Raw genomic sequence first — 25,848 nt, 5'->3', positions numbered from 1 at the left:
CATGGTTTCTGTCATAGTATTTGGTGGCTTGAATGCAGATGATGTTCTGTACCTAGATTTTTCTTTTGTCATAGTACCTAGGTTGTTCATTTACACTTTTTATTCTGAGATCTGTAAAACCAGCATGGGACAGAATGCAAAAAATATAGCAAACAGGCTGAAAAACAGTCCCAATATACAATTTTTCCCTTAGTTTTAAAAACTGGTGTGTAACTGCTCATGAAGTACATGCTGCTGTCAAGAGTGGTCTATGGAGATCAATCCTACACTGATTGCAAGATGATTTCACAGTAAATCCTCTAATGTGTGTGCTGTCCTGCTTGCTATGTAACATGTCTGTGGCATGCAATGAGGTTGCATTTTTTTCTCATTCCCATGAAGGTAGTGCTCTTGTGGAGCTGGAATAAGTAAACAACATAGAGGATGGTCACCTGGAGGTTTAAGCAAAACCTATCATCAGATCAGGAAGGGAATGGCATAAATTAGTTATCTAGAGACCATTAAAATTCCATTTATTATTATTATTGTCCTATTATTTTTGTTTTCTTAATAAATAAAGAGGGCATCTTTCCTGAGTGTTCTGCTATACAGTTCTGAAGGACTCCAGGGAAATCTATTCAGCACACCAGCAGCAGAGAAACCTTGATGGGTTGACTGGTCAACCTAAAGTGACAGAAATGTACTCAGGGTCTGCCAGGGAGGTCAGAGCCCCTTGCAGCATCATACTAGTGTAAGCTTGGCAAGCAGCCAACCTATGATCTCATTTAGAGCAGAGTGGGACACAACTTCTAGCAATGTATTGTCAGGAAAATTCATCATAATGTAGCTATGTTGAAAACTACTTTCAAAAGCAATTAATATCCATTGTGTTTCTGCTGCACTTTATTTGTTTCAGCACATTTTATTGAAGTGGTTCCTCTGGAGTGAAAGTCAGTTTATATTCTACTGGGTTTCAGTTGAGATCTTGGAAGTTACTAAGTTAACAAAGCTGTATCTTACTGCAGGAGATTGCAAAGGTTCACACTCATATGGGTGACCACAATTTTATGCATGACTCGTCTTACTTTACTACTTAGCAAACAGTTTCTAAGCTCTTGTCATCTGTTGGTTTAGGTATAAAACAGAGGGTAAGCAAACCCAATTGTTCATGTGAATTTGGTCTGAATATGACTTTGCACAGCGATCCTGCCCAAAAGTCCCCAGACTGCCAGTGCAGTACAAAAGTGTAGATGGTGGATGGCAAATACTAACACATCTGGCATGTGTGTATTGGAGATCAACACTGCCTAATCCCTACACCCTATCTACAGAGACAGAAAAAATCCTACTTCACCACTGTCCACGCGGGATGTGTCCGCAGCTGCTGTAAGCTGAAGCAAAGATGAACAAGTTCACTTCCCCATTAGTCAGGAATACGCCCTACAACCACTAGCTGTGCTCCCCACTCCGTTTGGCACTGAGTCAACACAGAATGCACTAATCCTGAAGTTCTTTCAGTGCTTATGCTGCCTCATGGGACTTTCAGGCTTGGCCCAGGAGCAGCTGATAAAAGGGAGTTGCTATGTCATTTATCCGCTTCATGTAGGAAGGTGGTTCACTACTGGAGGAGGTTTCTTGCTACAAGGAAGAAAAGTGTAGGCAGGCAGTGGCTACAGAGAGGAGGGTACGCATATTTTCTTCCAACTCTCTCCTTCCTGAAGTCATATTATCTTTCATTAAAGCTTTCCCCCTTCATGGAAATAGCACAGTTCTCCCTTATAGTGGAAAGAAGACAATAGATCTAATTTGGTGATATGGTTCTTGGTGCAAGTGCTCCTGTTGTCTTGTGAAGCTTGAGGTATCCATCCATAGGGTCTTGCATTGTGTGGTCTGTCCAGAAGGGCAAATTCTAGTCCTTCTATCAAATTAATTCCAGAATAACTTGTAGAAACAACTGATGGAAGAGTTTTTGATTCATATTGCTCCATACAACACTTATGGAGTCTTCAGAGCTACAACTCCACAATTTTGGGTTAGTGGTCTGGGAAATTTTTAATTTCTTAATGCTAGGGAATTTCCTAAAGGATATAGACAGTAGCCTATTTTGCACAAGTTTAATTTGCAGCCTGTGTAGAATTGCTCTGCATAAAGGATTTCAAGCTATTTCATACTAGTCTGTTGTTTTATTTTTTTCCCCTCCACCCCTTTATAGACAATGGAAGGATGAATGAAGAAAGTGTTACAAGTGTAGATATTTAGGATGATTGTGTTCTTTTGTTCTGATGACTTTGTTCATTTGTCTTCTTGTTTTTGTTTGTTTTACTTATGCAAATAGGTCTTTAAGACAGTCTGACTTCTAGATAAATACATCCTAATTCTTGACTAGAGCTCAGTGTGATCTTACAATACAAATACATGGGCAGTTTTGGGCAAGATGCCCTAACCTGATTTGATTCCTTCAGACATGAGACAGTCCTATAGGTGAAAAGGCACTGTTCAAATATTTAAAATATATTACCAACTTTGCACAGTATCATTTCCAAACAAACGACCCTACAGTTAAATACCTCTGGCCACATTTAGATGCTTAGCTATTTGTCAGCACTTCTGCATGCCTACATTTTTCAGCATTGTTAGACCAGTTGATCAGACTCATGATCATGCATCTCTTCCTAAATATTGTTGAGCAATGGAAATGGTCCACATGTGTGACCATAACTGGTGGCAAATGCAAACTAGCACAGTCCAGTCCACTGTGGAAGAGAGCAACACTGCCATGCACGTGCTGCAGGTGGTGGCCATACACACGGACAAGTACTGCCATGTTGCCAAGGCGCAGTCACTGATTATGAAGTAGCAACCTCATGAGAATGAGCCATAAGATCACCAAGTTCTCTAAAGCACTGTAAGATATATAACTGCTTTGAAGTTTAGGGCCTTGAATTTAAGTCAGGGCCTGGGAGCTTCCTGGAAAGAGTGCAGAGACGTAGCATTGGGCTGATGTGTTTACGTTCACATCAGCTCTGGAGAAGACTAAGCCTTGCAAAGATTTCTAATTTCAAAAGGCTTATGACAATATCCACCCTACTAAATAGGGGCCCACATGTGTTAAGTGCACACAACATTACTGACTATTCCTTTCAGTGCACTCTCCACAGTAGAAAACCAGGAATTCTTTATAAACGGGGTTCTTATCTTCTTTTAAGCACTTTCTTCCTCACCCGTCATGGCCACTCGTTGTGATAAGATTTTCCATTCTTTTTTCTTTCCTTCCGCTCTTTCTGCAGACGTTCTAGTTCAGCTTCATACATCATTTCCTGAATAAGATACTTTTCTCTCCTCATCCGATCTCTCAGATCTTTTGGAAGATCTGGAATTAAGTAGGAGATCAGGTGCTTTATGCAAAAGACAAGGTGCTGTGAAAACAAAAAAAGGAATGAAAAATCAAAAATCTTAGGAAGGAAACAAGTACTTTTCATGTCTTCTGAAAACCCTCTTTCCAATTTACAGAAAGATGCTGTGTTAAAACTAAACCCATTACTGATTTTGAATAAAACAAACCACAAGGGTTTTTTCCCCCACAAAAACTCCAACCAAAATCAGCTGGGTATGGATCACAGCAAAGGTTATGAGCAGCTGAGTTCAAATAAGGCCTCAAAACTATTCTACAACCTGTGCGTTCAAGCCCCTGAGGTCATGATTTCCTGTAAGGTTGTTTGGACAGGGCCTGGTATTAGTATTGTTCTGCAGGAAGAGGAGGCTCAAATGATGTAACACTTTCCTGTTGCCTTAAAACACTTGGATCAGTATTGAAACTAATGTATTATCTATGCAAAACAAAAACAAAATATTTTTTCTTGTACTGTGTCTCTTATCCAAAGACATATTCCCATTTACTAAATACCACAAATAAGCACAAGGTAACTGATTGTTTGTCCCTCGTAATTTAGGCGTGCCACAGCAAAGCTTGAGTTTGATGAGGGAGGATTGCTGGAGTGTCCTTTTTTTGTTTGATCAAAGATGCTGCTTGGAGATTTACTCACTTCACTTGAGAGGAGGAGCAGAGAAACAGAAAAATCCTCCATCTCAGAAAGGACACACATTCTAGATTGGAGAAATAAAGGTATTTCTTCTTCTCCAAGCAGAACCCTTCCTTTGAAAGCCACTGAAAAGAGAATGTAAAATGTTTTCCCATGTATTCTTCCCTCACAAGAAATAAACTCACAACGGTCTAATTGTTGGGGGGTTTTGACAAACCTATAAAGAGAAAAAAACCTTCTTCTGTCAGTTTACCCTGGACAGATAATTCCTTTTGAAGTGATAGGAAATACTTTTGTTTGTTTTTGAAGAAGGTCAAGATAACCAAAATAACCACACCCACAGTGCCAAACAGGGGGCTGAGCCTAGGCAGTTATTTAGTTTACGGAAAAAACCTACCTTGAATCACTTATCTTTCAGCGGAACCTTTTATTGTAAGCACTGTAGCAATCACAAGACACTAATTAGTGTTCTCTGCAAAGACAGTATTAGTTTCTGCTGCTATCACCTTTTTGATTTCATAGATACAGTTAAGGAAATAGTTTGCAGTGCCAATAGAGTGACTCATGTTGAGAGAGGCAGATATGAGCCAGCCTACAGCTTTGGGTGGGACAAAGCAAAGTCAAATCTGTTGTGCACATATTGGGCAGACACAAAAAGTTATTCCACAGTAGGTTGCAAATTTGACTGGGCACCAGTACTTGAGCAAGGCTGATTTTTCTTGCCTCACTTATCTTTGGTCTTATGCTGTCCTGCCTTTATCTCAAGTGTGCATCAAGAAGCCAGGCTCTCTTCAATCTTAAAAATGCTTAGGCTGACCTGCCAAGACCATTCTTTTAGTCCTTTTTACAGATGGATGCCGTGGCTTTCAGTACTGACAACTCAAGAAACTAGAAGAGATTAAGCCCAGCACGCCTCTATCATATCTTTATTTCTTTCTTTCCCTTAATATTTCCCTGAGTGTGGAACAGATGATGGCAAAGATGATCTCCTTAGGACCAACTTCTAATGAATTACCCAGTGTAAAGGAAGAAGAGAGGCCAACCTATAGTGTCATATTCCTTCACTTGGGAAGGGCTGAAAGTCACAGTCATGGAGAATTTGCCACAGTCCCTGGGCTTCTGCTGAGCCACCAAGACACCTCTCTTCAAGAAATAATCTAGAAATGTTTCTCAACACATATACTTCTGTTGTGTTATCGAAAGAGGTGCTTTGTAAGCTCAGCTCAGAGTGAATTTACACAGTACTGTGAGTCAGAAATGCAGTATGTGCTCATGAACATTATGCTATATGCCAGTTTGGTGATTACAGCTTCCATACCTGTATTGAATGTCCCATTGCTGTGATATCAGAGCAGAGGATCAAGTAAAAAATTTTTTTAAATAAATTTTTTTGCCCCGTTTGGCTTCTTCACAGTGTAAAAGCCATTTCAAACTGCTTGTGCTGAAGAGACACTGATCCCTTGGATTCTAGCAGAGATACTCAGGCACTTGAAATTCAGGCCTTAAGAGCTGCATTTTGTTTTGTAAATTATCTTGTCCTATTTATCTACCTTCCTGGCTCTCTTTTTCAAAATCAGCCTGGGAATACCAGTCATGTGAAACTGGTATTATCTTCTCTGGTTTGTCTTAAAGATTTCTGAGATACTGATGGTAAATACTAATATTATGAATATAGCAAAACTATTGAATCCTTCTCATTGTCATAATCTGTGTGATGTCCATCATTCATGAGAAATTAAGAGCATTAAAAAAAAAAAAAGAGAAAAAAAGCTAGATGTGTAAATACTGTAACTGAAACTATCTTTGTTTTTCAGTTGTTCAGATTTAATTTTTTCTTCTCATGTTCCTTCACCCCTTTGTCACAGACCAGTCAACGTATGGCTTCCCAGCATAGACAGGGTATGAGTGCCAGACCTCAAAAAGTAAATAAAAGCTTCATTTATTTCCCCCTCTTTGCAAGTCACTGCTACAGTTTTCAGTGTTACATTACCTTTTTTATTAGAACCTAAATACCTGTGAATGTTCAGAAAACAAATCTGAGAATACAAAGTACAATATAAGTAACAGAAACTAAGACAAACAAATCAACAGCTGCCATCATAGATCTGCCCAATGGAAAAGCTTCAAAGGGAAATTAGTTTCATTCTGTTGCTTTTGTTTTGCCACCTGAATGGTCACTGACCTCAAATACAATAATGAAAGCCAACCGTGCTGCTAAGACATGCCAGAACTGCAGCGTGTAACCATAGGGCACGGGGGAATGAGGAGGGTCTCGGTAGTCTCTGTACCTGAAAGAGAACCATAGTATGGTAGTTAGCAAGCTCCTGCACTGCTGCCTGGGAGGAAGGCAAAATCAAAGCGCAGCATCTCTTCATCATTGCATTTTCTGCACCAAAAATGACCTCAGCTCAGATTGTGCAAGTTACTACAATACTGCTTGCTTTTAAGACTGGGCCTGTGCTAGTGTTTTATTTCAGATCAGGTGCATGCTTTTAAAGCAAGTGTCCTGATCACCTCCCCTTGCCATGCTTTGCTTCACCCCAATGGGTTTACTTTCAGCTGAAACCTAACAGTAAGAGGCACCCAGGAGTGTTCCAGCTGCTAATGGAAATTTGGTACAAAGGACCAAACCAGCACCTGTATGAAGCAAAACTGCTGAAGCAAATACAGAGGATGATGGGTGCTCAGCACTAGTAGTTTGGCCCTATAGCATCTCCCTTGGCAGCACACGTGCCTTGCAGGCATCTCCTCAGAACGTGGAGAAGGGTGGGATGCTCTGCTGTTTTGAGGGACACTTTATTCCCACTACAAGGCCATTTTAAAAACACAAATGTCCCCAGTTTTGCCAGCTTGATAGTGCTCTCAAAATCCATATAAAACTGCCTCATTGGCTCCAGTTGGCCCTTGGTCAATTAGTTGGCCATCCCTGGTGTAAAGCGTGACTCATCCTGACTTCAGTGGAGCCAGGACTGCATCTCTTGGTATATCAACAGGGCAAGGACTGTGTAAGAAAAGGACCTAGTGTCTTGTCTCACAGAATGTTTCTTGGGAGACTTTAGGTCTCCTTAATGTAACTGTAGATATCTGTAGGGGAAGTTGAATCCAGGAAGACTCCAAAATTATATTTACAAATCATGAATCTGTTTAAGTCACACATTCTGGAGTCCATTTTTACTAACAGCTTGTTAATTCTAAAATACTATTGCAGAGGGTTAATTTAAAAATAATGTAAAAGTTTTTTCCTCCTTAATCTATTTCCTACATGGGACAGAGAACCCGTTGTAAAAAATATTGAAAATACCACAGTAAGTAATAAAATCATTTAAGGTTGATCAATAAGCTAGTTTTAAGAAACTAAATAAAAGGAAATGAATAAAAGAAATAAACAGTTACTGAATCTCTATGATAATCTGTATTTCTCCATGAAGTTTCACCTTCTTAGATTGCAGAGGGTGCTATACAAACTGAAATAAACTGTCTTGATATCTTAGTCAGCATCAAACTTCTCATAAATTGCAGTATCTCTAGTGCAAGTTCTTGAAACTGAGACGATCTTTCCTTACGCAAGCAGCACTCTAACTTCACAGTTTTGGAAGTTTTACAATATCCTAAGCATTGTCTTGAAGTGCAATTAAAATGACTGATGTTTTAGGAGAATTCAGGTAGGTTAAGTAGCTGATAAACTCATCTAAGGAAATATATTAATTTGCTTTCAGGGATAGATATACATAACAATTCAGTGTCTCCCAAATGAATCTCTTTTGGAGATTTATCACACCAATTTTAATAGTGTTCTGTTTATGGAATATTGAGGAGACAATTTTTTTTTATTGGTTGGATTTCCATCATTCGCTTTAAGGAGCAGCAACCTCATGCTTGAAGAAAGGAATTAAAGAGGGGAAGAGAATGATCAGAATTACAAAACATTATCAGATAGTGCTGCTGCAAATGACGTGGAACAGAATATTCTCACAGTGGTTCTGCTCCACAGAAAATATTATCTATGGATTCAACATTTGAATGAGCTTTCTGCCAAATAAGTTGCAACAGTCTTAAATATCAGTTAGTTAAATGAAAGCATTAATGCCCCAACCTTCCTGCCATTTATTATGCTATAGCACACAAAATTCTTCTCATTCATAAAAATGTCACAATATTGCAAGTATCACTGATTTTTGATGTATCACACTTTTCTTGAATCACAGGGTATCTTTTGATCATTAGGCTCTCATGAAAGGATATTTTAACTCTTCACAGTGAAAAATACTGGGACTAAGTGTATCTGCAACTACCAGGACTCATGCTTGAAATTCAATATCACAATTAAAAATTGGTAGCTGTATTTATTGTTTGGTGTTCTGGGCTGGGACTCCATTTAAAACCTTTATGTACATCTTTGGGTTTTTTGGCCATTAAAATCACTCAGGTGCAAATCTGCCATTACAGACTTCTCTCAGATTGCTATTTCTCCAGTCTATTGGCTGAGGACAAAGACATGCAGATGATTAACTGCTCATTTTATTTTGATTCAAACCACAAATATATGATTACTACTAATAATTACACCTGCAAGCAATGACAAAACCGCATTAGTCATTCAACAGTTAGGAAATGCAGGATTTGAGGTTTCACAAATGTATCTTAGGACAGACTCTGTTTATGTCTGGCAGACCTGTGAAATAACTGTGTCATCACTGCTGCGCAACCTTAACTTCCTTTTGCGTGTCCTATGATATAATCTCATCACGATTTCATCTCACTGATACCTAAGTAATCAGGTACCTATTATTGGCCTTTTGATACCATATTTTTACATGAGGATTGTGTCCGATTCAAGCTATGGCTAAAAATCCTGCATTAGGAACATCCTCCAGATACCAGCTTTTCAGCGTCTCCTTTTTCTGAGGTAGGAATCATGCAGTTAACAGCCAAGAAGTACCAAGAAGAGCATATCCCTGAGCAGGACAGTTAATCCTTTCTGTTACTATTTTTTAAGTTCTGAAAATTAGTTCCAACCCTGGATTTATCATGATGCATCTCCCTTGCAATGTCTTAAAGCGAGGAAGTATGTTGATCAGATACTTACCTGCAATATTTTAATGGTGAACCAGAGAATTCGCTTCCATTTGATGTTGGCTCCGAACGGTTTTCAAAGTCAGACACCAAAAATACCGATAAACTGGCATTAACATAGCCAACCATACACCTAGAGGGGACAAAATGCTGCTGTCAGGACACAGCAAGGTTTTTCCATTAACTGTTTTACCCAGGAGGATGTCCTCTAAGTTTCATAAAATCCAAAGTACAATGTGATGCTTATTAATATTTGAAAGAGATGTTGAGGTAATACAAAAGAAATGCTCAAGTAGGTCAGATGGACAATAAAAGGGAAGAAATAGTACATTTCTGCGGGAGAAGAAATGGTGAAGATTGGGACTGGTTACTTTTGAAAAGGCACCTAAATGATGACACAATAGGGGCAGAGAAAATAATGAGTAGCATTAGGAAGATAATCAAAATATTCCCACTGTTACACTCATGGTACTAGTACAATGAGACATTAAGTAAGCTGGAAAGGTAATACACTTAAACCAGCTTTTTAGAAAATGTGATGGTGGCTGAGAACTGTGAGGGCCAGGCAGAGTTTAGAGAACACTGAGTAGAAGAAGGTAAGTCCCCGATGAAGGCCTGTGGACATCACTAGAAGGCTCAGGTTTGGTGTTAGCAAAGCTGAGGACAGATGTGGCAAGTGTACTGTGCTGTTCACGCTGCACTGCCCAAGCACACGTAAGTGTAGGCACACTGCTCAGCTTGGTGCAGAGTATAATACACAGTAACGGTTGGGGTTTTTTTGTTTATTTGTTTTGGGGGTTTGTTTATTTTTTAAACTATGGACTCTACAGTCTTTGAGAAATTATATTCAAACACCATCTGGCTTTGTCTCAAAATCTCCATACTGATTGGATTTGGAACTTAATTTAATCACAGTATTTTTCTAGTATCACACTGTGTCATATGGATCTAATACCTACAGATGTTTTTTGAAAGAAAAAAGTACCTCTTACATTTAAGTGATTCAATAATAGATGGTCTTCACTTGTTGGTTTGAGAAAATTCATTATTCCTGTGGATTTTTGAATAGCTTCCTGATCCTGTAACACTGCTTGCTAATAACAATATTCAGAATGCTGACCCAGATTGGCTCTTTCAAAGGATTACTACCTGATGGTTTCATGCAGGAATTCACTCAGAAAAGCAAGAGTGTGAAAACACTGTACAAGAGGTTTGTGGAAAGGTGATAAGAGCTTCTTCTGTGAACCAAGCTACTTATCCTATGCAGAACTAGTTTCAAAGCCACTGAGTCATATTTGAGTCTTAAAAAAGAAATATTTACATTTTTTTCAAGAACGATGGTCCTGAGCAAATCAGTAGTAAGGAAAGCTGCTTACAGTGCCGCAATATCCTACAGATCTTCATAATGGCACAAGCAGAGGCACATGCTTAGGAACAACTGGCACAAGACCATTTTACCCCCGAAGGGACTTTAACTCTTTGTGAAAGTAAATGGAACATTTTCTGTGGCACCACCTAAAATGCCAAACTCCTTGCAGGACAAGTCAGCAGAGCTGCTAATCAAGAGCTGCCACACCAGATGCCCTTTTTCTGTCAGTATGATTAAATGTATTGACAACCAAAAGACGTCAAAAAAGCAGCAACACAAGAACTCGCTTTCTATAGCAGGAAATAAAAAAAATCAATCTGCCATATGCCCAGTAGCAGAATGTAAGCTCTCTGTTACTGTCTGCTGTTTAACCTGGGTTTCTTTAAACAGTAGGGTCCCTGCTAATGTCACTGCTAAATCATTTGCAAACTGTGCCTATTTGTGTTTGGTTGAAGTCAATGACCTTCCCTGAGTCAAACAACCTAGATTTCACAAGTTGCCAGGCAGCAACTATCTCATACTTGCTGGTAGTGTGCACATCCTAATATAATCTCAGTGTTTAGCAACACTGAAAGAAAATCCACTTAGGCAGCAGGGATTCAGTTCACAAATATCTTCTGAAAAATTTAATCTAAGGACTATAGTTTTAGAAGAAAAACAAATTACTTTTCTCAGTAAGTATATCTTGATGTTTTGGTTGGGAATTGCTTCCTCTTGCTAGACACTACTGTTTTGAGTAATACATGCTGAATACTACATCAAGAAAAAAACCCCAGTGTATAAGTTTAAAATGCTCAACAAATCCTTAACTGATAAGTATCAGCATTGCTTCAGAATGAAAAGAAGATTATATCCATGTACACCAGCTGGGAAGTACAGCTTTGGCAGCATACTGTCACACACACTAAATCTCTGAAATAGCTCTGCCATGTTTGCCTTGAATTAACATCATAAATCACAGTCACAAAGCAACCTATTCTGTGAATATGCAAAGCTTTGATATCTATGGCTGATATCTGTTACTTGAGCAAAACCAATAAATCTACATTAGTGGAATCAGAACATACGTAGGCAGTACTGCTGCATCCATTCAAGTAGTAAGTGATTTTCATGAACATCTCTTTTTCCCCCTAAAAAAGCTTACTTTTGTCCAGCTTCTCCTTGGCCAGCACAAGGTCCATATTTGTAAGCATAAACAAGGCGAGGGATGAAATCCGATGTCACTGCTATAACAAATGCATTTGTGATAACAGAAAGGATTCCAATGCCTTCTAGGATCCCATACCAGATTCCTGTTCAACAAGGAGAGTATGTTAGCTCCTGGGAAAACAAGAACCATAATGCCTGAGGTACTGCATGATCTGAAGTAGTTGTCCCCGCCACACAAGATGTTTTTATGTAGTTTCTATACAAGAGTCACTGAGTAAAAATAATGTTTCTTAATGAACAGCAGGACCTCAGTGAATCAGTCTTCTGTTCCCACTGGGTGGAAATTTTGTTTATCCTGAAAAGAATCTCAAGGAGGCTGCAAAAATGCTCACAGAGGTCTTGGCTTACAAAGACGCAACCACGTGGGCAGTTTTCCCTGCTTATGATGATGGTTACCCAGCCTTTGAGGTGGGTCTGCCAGGGTAGCCATAAATACGTGCAGTCCATCATCTTCCTGTAGTAGGGCCTTGTGTGGAATTTGTGCACGGAACTCTTAGGTCAAGGTGTACCTATCAGCATTGAAATCTTCATGGCATACTAATGCTACACAGTGGCACAGAGTCTAGGCATCACCTGGATTTTTTGGCCCATCCTCAACTGCCTGACAGATCTTATGATACAGGCACACAGCAACTCTGGTCGTGAGGATCATCAGTGTGAACCATACCAAAGGAAGCTTAGACATATCCATTCGTTTAATGAGGCATCAAACTGTTCCTGAAAACTTTGCTGAATAAGGGGCAAATGCAACTTATTTTGAGAAATCACACCTGAATTGACCTGAAAAAAAAATTGTTTTTCTGTGATTTTATTATTTACATTACATAACTGTTTTTTCAGGAATTATGTCTGCAGTGTATGCTGTGCACTGGGTGTTGTCCAGGCTTGTGCCAAACTTCATAGATTCACACTGTTGATATTCAAAGCTTTAATCAGGCACAGAGTTTAGGTACATGGTGGACCATTCTGAGAGTAGAAAGTCTGGGCTTCTGCTATTTCATGGTGTGGGCTACTGATTTTTGCAATGCAGATGGGCAGTGAGGTATCCTATTTACCTTTCCAAAACCACCAGGGATTCAGCGTTAGGCAGATGACTTTGTTTTAGAGTTCTTCCTAAAGGTGTTCTTCTTCTGCACAGTGCAAGGACAGAAGAGATTTATAGTCAAAATAAGTTTGGTGAGCCCTTGCAGCAGTGTGTGGCTGGATGACCACAAAGTTATGTGAATCCTGTGTTTAGCAATGTGGGCATGACTCACTGAGAGCAAGTAGTCTGTTGGGTTCTACACCCACCCTGTCTGACCCCCCAGGGACCTAGTGGGCATAGCCCCTGAGTCACAGGGGGGCTTGGTTTTGGCTAGGTACATATAAAAAACACAGGTCCTTACAGATAGGCAGCCATTTTTACTTGACTTTCATGTTTCATCTGGTCTGTCTGGTTATTATATTCAAACTGAGCATATGAATGTGTTCACCCAGTGTGTCTGCCACAACAGAAAACCTGCAGAGAACACTGATCACTTCATTAAAACACCTTGGCTGTTAAGTCCCCCCCAAAATCATTAAAAGACATTTTCCAATGTAGACTATTAATTGCATGAGTAGATTGGCATTAGATACTTGAAGTTTTTTGAGCAATCAAATGATGCGTCATTTGTAGCAAAGATGACTGAAAACACATAAAAAGAGCTCACCTATATCTTTGGCTCTTGAAGCTAAAGGCCTTCTCCACTGGGTAACAAATTTGTAAGCATCAAGCCGAATTTCAATAATATTGTTAAGTAAGGCCAGAAGTGGTGCCAGTGGAAAAGCTGCCACAAAAATGGTTGTGAACCCAAACTGAAGAACTAGGGGAAAAAAGGAAATACCATAGTATAATTATTAAGATCTAATTCCAAGGTCTATGATACCAAATAGTGTATGCAAGCAAACATTATGTATAAGTATACAAACATTTCTTATTATATCATACTATACAATAGCCTAGTAACAGTTGTACAGCAAGTCTTTGCCGAAAGTTCAGAGGAAAGATGAAAAGAACAAATGCACATCTGACACTGGAATGGACAGCAACATCTAAATTCTGTAATTTGGAATGAAGTTCAGAGGTGGACACATTATGCTTCTAGAAAGGAACATTTTTACTCCAGCACCAACTAGGATCTCTCAATACTTGCAAAGATTGGGGGTGAATACATTCCTTTTGCTAGTTCGGATGGGAAGCAGTTTGAAATTTTGTGCAAGTTTCTAGAGGTAGGTTTTAGGATTGCCAGATTTCCCATTAATTTGAAAAGAACCGCGTGAGGGAGAAAATAAAAAAAAACGATCATGGCATATGCAGTTCAGTCACATAGGGCAAAAGTTCTTGGTTTTTAATATTTTTGAAGCAGTTATCCTTCTCTCTCCACCAGATAGAGCAATGCCTTTTGGCAGCAAGCTACTTTGTAAATGTGAGGTAGTAAATGAGGGAAGATTTCAAACATAAACAAGCATGCAGGTCTGTACCATGCAGTTTAAAATAAAAGCACAAGGGAACTTCCCTTAGTAAATAACAGCAAAGATCTTCAGAAATGTGAGCAGATGAAGAACTGGTCTGTGGTTTGGGAAAAAAAAAGCCAGAATGGGAAGTGTTTCATAGATGCGTTAGCAAACCAGCAGCAGTGTGCTTAGCTGCATTGGTTTGGTTTTACAAAATTCCTTCCTTTCCTCACCCGACTCGTGAGAATAAAAACCATTTTGCAGCCTATTTAGCTTCATACAGAGATAATTAAAAGAATATACCAGACAACATCATCAAAAAGCAACAACACTAAAATCTAGTGAAAGACAACAAATGTTAGAGCCATACTCATTTCTAGGTATTCATCAAAGAGTCCATAAGCATTCATAGGTTGCAGATTATAGTCCTTTTCCCACTGTGGGAAGCTTGTTTTTCTCTGCGTGCCATACTCTTGTCGTAGTTTTCTCCTGGTCCACCAGTTTTGAATTAGCCTACATTTTAAAATAAAGAAACAAAGTAAAGAGTATTAGTGGCTATTTATCACAAAATTGGAAGAGGTTAAGTGGGCACAACACATACTGCAAAATTCATTTCCCAATACACAGGAAAATAGAGCGCAAGTAATATATGTGGCTGATGACACAGCATAATAGGTATGAAAACAAATACAGATGATGGGCTGTAATCCAGACCTAGATGTTTTTAAAATGGTGATGGGATTTTGACATATTTTCGTTACTTGTTTACTTCTTTTTCTCTGCACAGAATAGCAAATCACTTCAGGGTCTGTTTACATGGCAGAATGCAATGCTGTGTGGAGATAGTCCAGCTCAGTAAATAAGAGTGCTAATGCTGCTTGATCCCTTTGTGTGTGCGACACAGTATTTCTGCACGGCTCTACAGAGTGCAGAGTAACAGTCTCTGGGCAATCCTGTAAGGGAAAAGGCAACCCTGAATGGTGTCTGCAGTGAAACATTCAGAGGAACAAAAGACAGAAAGAAGTGACAACACGTGGGGGCTGAGAGGTGGATGGCTGACATGAGAGCTACTTCCATCTCAAGAAATGGGGGAGCTGTACCAGCCATCAGGGGGAAGATATTGTTCCCAAAGAAATGCATATGGAAGGCCACTGTCAGAGGCACTGAGCCAGAAGAGAAATGAAGGCTCACACCTGAAATAAACATCTTTGCTTCTCAAGGTCAGGGAGTTGCACTGGTTTGACCAGCAAAGGACTCTAGTATAGAGAGCAAAAAAACCCCAAACCACAATGACAGAGATTCCTCTGAAGTTGTGGTTGGCCACTTCATCTCAGTCAGTTAGAAGGTGATGGCTCACCCAAATAATTCAAACCTTTTTTTGACAATGCTTCACTTTTTACCTTCACAGTGACCTGGTCTGGTCTGTGAATGATAGGCAAATAGTCATTGTATTTGGATAAGGATTTGGACAATTGCTTGTTTTCTTAAAGCTTGGAGATTATTTTTCCATTTAGGCCATTTATCAGAGAGGTTATAACTATTCCTGTCTTCCTTAAAAAAGTGTAGGTGCAACTGAGTGCAGCTGAGTTCAGCTACAGACTATAGGGTTGCCTCTAAGTCCTCTGGCCATCCACATGGTGCTGGCTCCAATCATATTCTTAGCAGAAAGGATCATGTTTTTTTCACACAAAAAGGAAATGCACCTGCCTGCAGCATTTCAGGGCTAGAAGGTGGATTGAAGGGTCTGCAGAGTAAATACATCTCTCATCAAAGTAAGTTGAAGCATCTCACAATGTTGTGACTGTATGTTTTATGTTGTGATTCTTGTTGCGACTTTAAAGTGAAGAAATTCACTTCACCTGAAGCAGTTTAGTCCTATTAAATTGCTTTCTCTTAAACAATCTCCTCCTATCTCCATCAGTCACCTTCTTTAATTCCCTTCTGTGCTCTTTATTAAGTTTCAAAATTCCTATTAATAGAAAGAAGAAAGTTCTAATAAAAACTGACAAAAGAGACAGCGAGTGGAAGGAGAAGGATCAATACTGCTGTTGCTGTTCCCTCCTACCCACCTCAAGTAATTCCTGCAGCCCTAACAGCTGCAAAATACTGGAAAGTAGCACTAGGCCTGGGAACAATGGAGAAATAGCAAGCATTGAGTACCTTGATTGTCAATTACTCTGTGCATTTAAATCATTTACTCCATTCTCATTACAGTCAGATGTGGCTGAGGCTTTTCATTACAGTACCGAGGCTGCCTGAAGTCGCTTCAGCAAAATGTTTCTGCAGGTCAGGGACCAAACTCAACACTAGCTCTGCAGTGGGTCCTTCAGCAGAGCAAATCCCTCTGAACTTTGGAAGGGCAAACTTTCTGACAATGTCATCTCTCTCTTACATTTTTGCATATTAATTTTCCCTGGTGACCTGCTGTACAGTCTCTAACGTCAACTACACTAATCATATTAAACCTATATTAATCATATTAAACATGCTCATTAAATACTAATCAATAAGAAATGAACCAATAGGAAATGAATAATTGTCAACCTTTTTGGCTGGGGCACAGCTTCATAATACCCTGAAGATCACCAGGGAACTTGTCTACATACCAGTCAGTACACTTTTCTATCTCTGGGAGTGTATATGCCAGCAGTGCATTTTTTCCAGCTCATACCTGCTCTTTCAGGCATCTTTTATCACCTAGCAAGGAGAAATCCAATTTAAAACTTACTGGCATAGCTAAGAAGTGATACATGTAATATTTCCTGTGAAAGCAATACAGTGATCCCACAGTTATTTTTAAGGAGTTTTAAAGCACAGAATACAATTTAATGAAATCAAGTACTTCCCATATATTATTTATTTGTTAATGTTTATATTACACTTTCACTTTTGCAAACTATGTCCAATGTGGAAAAAGCCCTAAACATCATCTCCATGTGTACGTAATTCTGTATCCCTGGGGGAATTTTCTATTGTAATGACTACTGTAACTTGTTTTTATTAACTGGTCATTAGGAAAGCATAAACTTAGTATTCTGTGACCTATAGAAGCATAGATATTATATTTACTTACGGATAGCCAAGTTCCATGAAATTATTCCATGTCTGCTTTAACACCATTATAATACCCATTTGCATACAGAGATCAATAAGGCATCCACTAGGGTGGCACTACAAGGACAAAAAAAGAGAAAGAAAATGTTAAACAGAAATTACACCAAGTTTTAAAGCATTTTTTAAAGACTAGAAACAGATATTAGATCATTTACTAAAATGAATTTAAATATAATTATCTTTTTTTTTAAAATATAAACTTATGGGAACATAAAACACGATCATACTGTCAGCCTTTTAAGACTATCGTCTAGTTCTCTGCAGAAGTTGGAGTCAGCTGAAATCAATGCAGTTTTCACATTAGTACTTCTAATGTGCTGTGCAACTGTGAGTAGGTCAGTAGCAAAGGCCAATTTTCTCCATTGATTTCAATAGTTTTTGGGGTGGATGACTGTGCATCAAGTCAAAGAATGAAGAGAAAATTCCTCCTGCCTCACAGGCGAAGAGTTTATGCCTTAAGGATAGATCTAATACTGTTGAGTACTATTTAATGTCTATGGTTGAGAGGACCATGCAAAGCTATTCTCTTCCTGAAGAATTAAAAGTCTCTTAACTGTTGAACAACAGGTCTTAGTATTTCTTGCTGAGTGCTTTCTTGCTTTAACAGTGGCTCCAGACCTTAAAGTTGTGGTGCTGCTTTTGGGAGAGATGTTCAGCTAGTACAAATTTAGGTAATTTTTCATCTAGTACTGGAAAAAACAGAAAAGGACCAAAAACTTTCTGCCCTCAAACAGTTCTTTGCACAATTGACTTTTCAGGTCCTAAGAGTGGAGTTTAAGCTGTATTTTTAAATCCTGGGTATTATAGATAAATTAAACAGATCACTTTCATAGAACTGGAATTACTTCTCATTAATTTTCAGGGAGAAAAATTAGTTCTGACCTGTAATAAAATGAGAAATTAATTTCTTATACATACTGCATTATCCAGTGCTCAGAACCTGGGTCCCTGCTGATGTTTATCTATAACCCTATATAACAGGGTGGCAGATTATTATTATTTTTTTAATTAACTTCTCTGTCACTATTATTAAATCATCATCCTTCTGTTTTTAGGAATCAGTCACGTGAGCCAATATAACCCAAGAGAGGTAGATGCAGTGTTAACAAAGCAGCACTAATCTTACAACTGTAGTATCACAAAATACATAAACTGTGGTCTGATTATGTTCACAGGCTCTACTACACTATATCGTGTCACTACATGTCTTGGACTTGGCTTCATTCAACAGGTGAAGAGAGGACTATTGGAGGGATATCTGGACATGATTTTCTAAAGCATGTTTCTAATAAGATCTAGTACAGATATAGTCGATAAAGTCAAGACCTTTTTTTTTTATTAGACATTTCTTTTTTATTAGACTTTTTTCTCTTTGTAAAAAGTAAAGTAGGGAGTACTAATAGTAGCTTCCATCAGCAACTGACCCAACCTATAACACCTCACAGTTGCACTTCCCTCACTTTTCCTCCCATCTCTGCTCCTGCAGAGAGATGAGGTTCTTTCCATGTTCTCTGGTCCCTCTGTGTGTTGATTCAGCCCAGTAACTCATCAGAAAACCAATTTGTCCAGAAAAGGGAAGTTTACTGCTTATACAAGGAACTGAATAGGCTCCTCACAGGGTTGGACAAGCCAGAGCCAATGCAGAGGAAGAGGAAGGAGCAAATTTCTGGGGGAGGACTCAGAGGAACAGCAGAACTGGCTTCTTTTGGCAGCAGCAATCCTTAGGTCAGCTCAGCCCCATTCAGATTTTGGAGGGATGTTAAATGAATTTCTGTCTCTCCATTTATCAAGTATTATTTACTTGAATTAATAGAATTTACTAGTTCACAACTTCTTTTTTTTCCCTCTTTTTTTTTCCCTAATATTTGAATGGCCTCTATTAACCAAAATATTTACATATCCAGAAATGTTTGAAAGTTCATGTTGGCAGGCATTTTCCACTTATAATTTGTTATTTATTTGCAAAGTTGTTTCAATTATTCAGCTGTGAAGCAGAAAAGAAACCAGGGGATTTGAGTGTGCAAATAGCACTGGAAACTAAATGACTGATTCAGAAACTGCTGCTGTTCACCTCCAGTAACAGTCAAATGGTTTTTGAATTCTGAATGTGTTTGTCAAAACAAACAAAAAAAAAGAGATGGGTCCTTGAGTGACTTGCAAAGCCAAACTCCATATTCGTTTGATTTTATAGACATGGAACATAATGCCTGTAGCTCGCTTGGGAAGCTTTTTCTGTTGTTTTGGTTAAATTTCATGTGCATTTTATGTGTCTAGATTTTTAACTTGTTATTTTATTATTTTAGCTCCTTGATCAGCAAGGTTAGATAAATCAAGAAGAAAAGATTTTTTTAGAAGCAAAAAGTTGTCAGATTAATATCTGACTTCAATTCATTCCAAGGGTGAAAAATTTCCAATGTAAATTGTGAGTAATTTTTAAACCATATGATACCACTATTCAAATGTGAAGCAAATACTAAAACCGCTAGCACTGAAAAGGGAATATATATATATCAATATGCAGATGTTTTTGTAGCAGATGGTAATGTCAATAGTGTGGAGTTAGACAGCAGCTGAAAATCCAATAACACACTCACAAATGCCTAGACAGAGTAATGTGTCTGCCTCTGCTTGCATTCATGGGATTCGTGGGCAGCAGATAAATCAGTGTGCAGTTACTGAACACTCACCTCTTCCAGCCTCCACCGGTTTATCAGCCTTAAGTAGGCACCAGGGTGTCCTGTAAATCTTTAACACAGGAATATATATCAACTCTGTTGTGTAAGCAGTCTGTTCACAGTAGTACAAGAAAGCTCACACTGTTATTTTAATCTGATGTTATCTTAGCATGCCTGATATAACTTTAAAAGATGTTGTGCTGCAAAATGTATCAGAGAGTCCTGGAATAATCTCCATGAAGGACTGAGTATATTTTTACTTCCAGTTTTATTTTGATATCAAATACTCTGATGTTGGATATTGAACATATGCAGAGTGGACGGAAAATCTAACTGAAACTGTTCATGTCAGTTTGGAAAATGGCTCTCAACTGCCAGTCCACTTCCTTACACTATAATATGGGCTGTGATATCTCTCTTTCTGTGAAATCAGTGAAAATTTTAGTTTTCATTAAAAACCCCATAGTTTTATTACTATCCTTTCGTGTTTTCTCCCAAAATGACTCCCATATGCAAATGATCCATACTAATGGATTCTTCTAGTCAAACCTTCTCTGCTAAAAGGATCTTTCTTTTTAGGAGGCTGGCAGAAAGAGGTATACAAATTTTATATATATATAGATATAATATATACATATAAATATATATTATATTTTTATATGTAAAATATTCTGTGGGAAAAACCCCAACCAATAGCTCACAATTCACTCTTAACAGTCCAAATCATGTAATAGAAGCAGCAAAGTATTCAGGCTGTAGGACTAGATGACTGCTGTAGATCCTTTACAACTGAACTATCTACCCTATATTACCTTAGCCTAGCCTAGCCTAGCTTATCCTATCTTTCACTTGCCTGTACAAAATACACACATAAAGGCAGAATGAAATGATCTGCATATATAATATTGCGGGATGCATCTGTTCCCAACAGTAAAATTGTTGTTAGCATTTAGACCATGTGGTGATAGGAAATGAAAACTGGTTCTGTTTCTGGGCTTTTGAAAGGAAAATAAAACTGCAATCTGTTCTGCCTTGCTAATATAGAGTTTGCATTTTGAGATGTGTGATAATATGGTCCATTTTGTTTCATTACAGACAATTTTATTCCTTTTCTCTACTTCACTTTGCATATATGAGGGAGCAGACATCAATCCTACCTTCCAAGGAAGAATGCTATATAAAATGTAGAGCTGTTCAGATTGACAAACTGAAAAAGAAACATTTTCAGAGTGAAGCTGTTCTCCCACTCGGATTCAGTACGAGGCTGCTCTGTGAAGAAAATTATCAGAGTTTCAGAGGTCTAATCAGATTAACAATTTCCCTTGGCACAAGGGATGCACACACGTATGAGAGCTGGCAATGTATTTGTAAATTAGCCTGCTGATTTCAAACTGTAAGATGACAGAAATTGTATCCAAAAGCAGCACTCGGCAAGTGAGCTTGTAGAGACTTAGAAATCTCTTCTGATATCTGGATATGTATATTCCCAGGAGACCATAAGAAACTGGTCAAGGTAACGTGTATATTAAACATCTCTCCTCTATTTCAATGGTCTTTACAGGCTCAGGCTCCTCTCTTGTTTCCTTTTATGTATCCTACCATAATGACATTGCCAGAAAGCACTTTACTACAAGCTATTTAAGTGCCTTTTTGTTAGAGATGTCACACTGAACTGGAGAAAATCCTCCTTGTAATTCTGTTTCATGGGTTTGCCCACAGGTATCAGTTGAGTGCCACTGCATAACTTCCTTTCCTTGTCCTAGGGAACTCACCATAGAAAACTGAGAAAAAAATTATTTTGCAGTGGATGGGCTAAGGCAAACAGGAAAGGGAAAGACATATTCTTCCCTTCAAGTAGGCCCTTAATCTCCATCTAAAGAGATATCAAGACAGAAGTCAACAAAACAACCTCTGTGCCAACACACCAGTACCATGTCCTGGAATTACTTTCCAGTTGGCAGGAGCTTGTTATTAGCCAAGCATTGCTGTGAACAGGAGAAATCAGAGGAGAGGTGGAGGTGCTAATGGTGGTTCTGAGTATCATAATCATAGCACTCATATACTACTTCCGAAGGAGGGTCCAGTAAAGTACTGGAAGTACAGAAACAACAGTTCTCTTTACTTGGAGCTGCTCTCTAAACAGATGCCAGTCTGTGGGCAGGACAAGTTTGACTATAACAGGACTGTTGCAGCTGAAGATTTGCTCATATGCCCATCAGAGACAACGGTGATGCTCTGGAGGAGCATGGACATGAGTTCTGGAAAAGGTCATGAAAAAGGCTGAAGAAGGACATTCTGAATACAGTTTTCCTGCCAATTCCACTCTGAGTTTATTACATTGATAAAGATCATTCAAACCAAATCAGTTCCTTAGGCCATCAGAGTAAAAATCACAAAACAGTCTGAACATATCAGAACATCTTGACCCACTGAATTTTCATACAAGTGCTTTCTGCACAGGTTACAAGAAGCAGACATACCTTGATGATAACCTGAGAGAAAGTAATCAAGCTTCAAGGTCTCCAGAACATATCTTACTGTCCCCAGGGTATCACAGGGAGCAAGAGGGCACTGCTTGTGCAAATCACATACTTGAAAGTCAGATTTCTCAACTGTAACTAGCAAGTATCTTTTCCATGGATACAGGAGAGCAAAAATATTTTAAAATTACAGCATACAAATGAGGATGCTCAGCTTAAAAAGAAACAAAAGAGTAAAATGCTATTTTACATAGATGTGCTTCGAACACATCAGCAGTGACTTCCCAGATTTAGAAAAACCCTGACTAAAATAGCTAAATAGTAGCTAAAATCAGCTTTTTCCTCTGAGCAGACACCAAAATCTGTCCATCTGGTCCAAAATACTTTACTGCACATCATCAATGTACACAGGTTGCCAGGAGCTCAAAATAACCCCCTCAAACCTCTTCTACTACACATGCTATAATATGGTTTGCTTAGTAGGCCTTCAGCAAGAGTCTCATTTCAGGCTTCTTGACACTGAAGAGTCCTTGCCAATAGCTGCAAACTACTGCAATCTTCCAAAATTATCAAAATTCCCACAGGTTCTGCCTGAGACATGGAGATATGAATGATAGCCTATTGTTATCCCAGTGACAGTACACGCTCTCCTTAGAAAACGTGTTTCCTTACTTTAACATGAAGACCACCTTTATGGGTGAGCTGAAAAGATTACTGAAATTTAGAACACCATTATAATTTGTGTGTAGGCAAAGTCGATGACTCACCTAGTTATTTTTGCTCCAAATTACTACCCCTCTTAAAGGCAAATGTTTGATAGTCAATTAGCACCTCAGTTTCAAGCTATAAGTTTCTTTTCCAGAAGGGGTTCTCCTTTTCCAGGTCATCACAAAACCTGGGGGTTGTGAGTGCTCAATCTGCCTGAAAAGTCATACCTTTTCCCCCAAGGTAGCACTATGTTTACATTCTTAAAAGGTAAGGGGTTGGAACAAGGACAAAGGTGGATGATTGCTGTCACCACTGATTGAATGGCACTATAATTTAGTTTCTATACTCTTTTATTATAAACTTAAGAAAAACATTAATTCCTATAGACTGCAAATTAATTAGGATTTTTCGTATTTATGCAGATATTTTGAATGTTATCAGAGTATATGGACCAATAAATCAGTATAATATCATTCAATTTTGTATTTAACTTACCTAAATTTGTCAGGAAAAGAGCAACCTTTTCATACAGCTGTAATCAAGAAGAAACAACCTCTTAGTTACATGACCATCTCAAAAATATTGAACTGCCTTCTAGGTAGAGCAATTGCTCTTGCATGCTAAATCTGACATTCAGGTGATTTCTTGGATGTTCTGACAATTACAATAAAACTATTGTTTTAAAAAAAAATCATTACATAGTAATAATAAAATAATGATATAATTAAACATGGAAAAGTAATGTTTTTATAGCTTATGCTCAGCTCTTTTCATCCACAATATATGGAGAAAAAAATGCAGTCACTGTCCCTATTTTACATACACAGTGAAAAAGGGTGAAACATCTTTTCCAAAATCACAAAGCAGAACAATAGCTTAACCAGGATTTTTGTTTTAGTTACTTGTGGAACATTTATCTCACAAAAAAAATCACCCTAGAAAAGCATGCTATGGTATGTTGGTTATGTTGGGTATTTTGGGTTTTTTCTTTGGTTTGAGACTTTTCTGGTGCTGAAAGGAAAGGCACTGAAGGGACAAGGTTACTTCAGAGAAAATCTTTAGCAATCCTCACAGCACATTTCCTACTCTGAGCTCATAACATTTTTCTAAATCCTAAATTGTACTTTGTCCATTTAGCAGATACCATGCTCTCAAACTTTGTAGGAGACTGGTAACTTCATAAAGCTTACAAAACTAACTTGGAAGGTTTTCACAATCACTATTTGCAAAGGAGTTTTGTGTCTATAACCCAACAACCTCAGTATTACTGTAAATTAATACAAAGATTTTCATTTGCTTTAAATGAAACTGGAGCCTATTGCCATAAATTGCTAAATGTCCTTAAGTCTCACTGATGTCTAGAGGGATACAAACCTTCTCATATTTCAGGCTGAAGTACTTACTTATCCTCAAAGTGCAGATCAGCAATGTTTCTTTTCATTTCCAGTTATCCTTATAAACTCTTGACAAAATTGAATTATGTACAGTTTACAGATCAAACTGCCCGCTTAAGAACTGAAGTCAGCCTGAAATCTCTCATCCATATTAATAACCACTTCTTGCTTAGAATAGCTTTTTGCTGCCTTTGGAGTAAATTGTTTTGTTTCAAGTAATGGAAAAGGTAGTTTCTTCTGAATTTAAAAGCATCTCTTAAGGGCAACTGTAAAAGTGCAAAATGTCTAGGTCATTTATATCCTAATCTCAGCAGAGAGTGTTCTATTTTACAAATGTATGTTGCTCTGCAGAAGTGGGTATCAAAACTGTATTTTGTTGCTATTCCTTCTGGAACAGTAAGACTGTGTTAGAGATTCTGTTAGCAATGTTTGGATCTAATTATCTGCTACTGCATTTTATCACTACTAGTCCCAAGGGTCCTTGTTTAGGATCACATTCTGCTCTATGTTCATATTTTCCATGGGCAATATCACTGGAATTAACAGGTTTTATTAACCTAGGCAAAGCTAGTGATTGTCTTCAGGTCAAGGCTGCAGGATTATCTGGGAGACATTATGCTTGAAGGTCATTTTGTTTTGTCATGAAGGATTTGTCAGAGTATGTACCTAGTGCTCAGAGCATCTGGTCTTGAATTTACTGTGGTCTAGACATTTCCCCCCCCCCCCGATGCTTTGAGAGGCTGTCAGATTGTATCAGAATCACTGGTAGTTTTCAAGGCTTCCTAGCAGGGAATTCTCTACTGCTGTACACATATTGGTCTGTTCTGGTTTTATTACTGTATCTTTGCTTGCTCTTCTGGTACTTTTCATAGAATCATAGAATAATAGAATATGATGAGTTGGAAGGGACTCACAAGGATCATTGAGTCCAACTCCTGGCCCTGTACAGGACACCCCAAGAACCACATGTGCCTGAAAGCATTGTCCAAATGCTTGAGTCAGAGTTCATGAAGGATTCAACTACCTTAATTGCTTCCCCTCAATAAACTACATTAATCCATCATGGGAAGTGGGGGGATTATATGTTCCTAAATCCTTCTTTTGAAAAGCTCCTGCAGCTTCATATTTTGTGGATCTTTTGTTTTCATGAGCTATATCCAGATCTATGGCTGTGGTCTCTGTTGAATGGTAATGAGTCTAAGGCTTAAGAAATACATCTTTGCAGTGCTCCACTTATTTGATGTATTTTAGGAAAAAAAGAAAAGTTTCTCAAAAGGCACCTTCAAGCAATCTTACATTATTTTAAAAAATTCTCTAAGCTGTAAAACTCTT

The 25,848-nt window shown here is 38.4% G+C and overlaps 1 protein-coding gene across 9 annotated transcripts in view; it reads right to left on the bottom strand.

Moving 5' to 3' along the window:
- Window positions 1–297: 297 nt before the first annotated feature.
- The window catches only part of ANO4 (anoctamin 4), a 165,976-nt gene continuing 140,425 nt past the window's right edge, over window positions 298–25,848 (bottom strand). For 7 of the 9 annotated variants that reach the window (XM_051784858.1, XM_051784859.1, XM_051784860.1 and 4 more), the window contains 10 exons: window positions 23,618–23,654; window positions 21,092–21,203; window positions 19,947–20,004; window positions 17,219–17,316; window positions 14,516–14,658; window positions 13,362–13,514; window positions 11,606–11,753; window positions 9,106–9,225; window positions 6,202–6,307; window positions 2,385–3,395 (listed from right to left, as the gene is read on the bottom strand). In XM_051784858.1, the coding sequence (XP_051640818.1) occupies window positions 3,204–3,395; window positions 6,202–6,307; window positions 9,106–9,225; window positions 11,606–11,753; window positions 13,362–13,514; window positions 14,516–14,658; window positions 17,219–17,316; window positions 19,947–20,004; window positions 21,092–21,203; window positions 23,618–23,654 (1,167 nt within the window). In that variant the 3' untranslated portion in view covers window positions 2,385–3,203. Of the gene's footprint in view, window positions 432–2,384; window positions 3,396–6,201; window positions 6,308–9,105; window positions 9,226–11,605; window positions 11,754–13,361; window positions 13,515–14,515; window positions 14,659–17,218; window positions 17,317–19,946; window positions 20,005–21,091; window positions 21,204–23,617; window positions 23,655–25,848 lie in introns of those variants that run through there. The other 2 variants (XM_051784856.1, XM_051784855.1) reach the window with 2 other exon arrangements.

Source organism: Manacus candei, unplaced genomic scaffold (genome assembly GCF_025592945.1).
Source record: "Manacus candei isolate 608988 ecotype Guabito, Panama unplaced genomic scaffold, ASM2559294v1 h1tg000018l, whole genome shotgun sequence".
Taxonomy (NCBI): Eukaryota; Metazoa; Chordata; class Aves; order Passeriformes; family Pipridae; genus Manacus; species Manacus candei.
The sequence above is the reverse complement of the archived record's forward strand: the minus strand, read 5'-3'. Positions and strand labels throughout refer to the sequence as shown.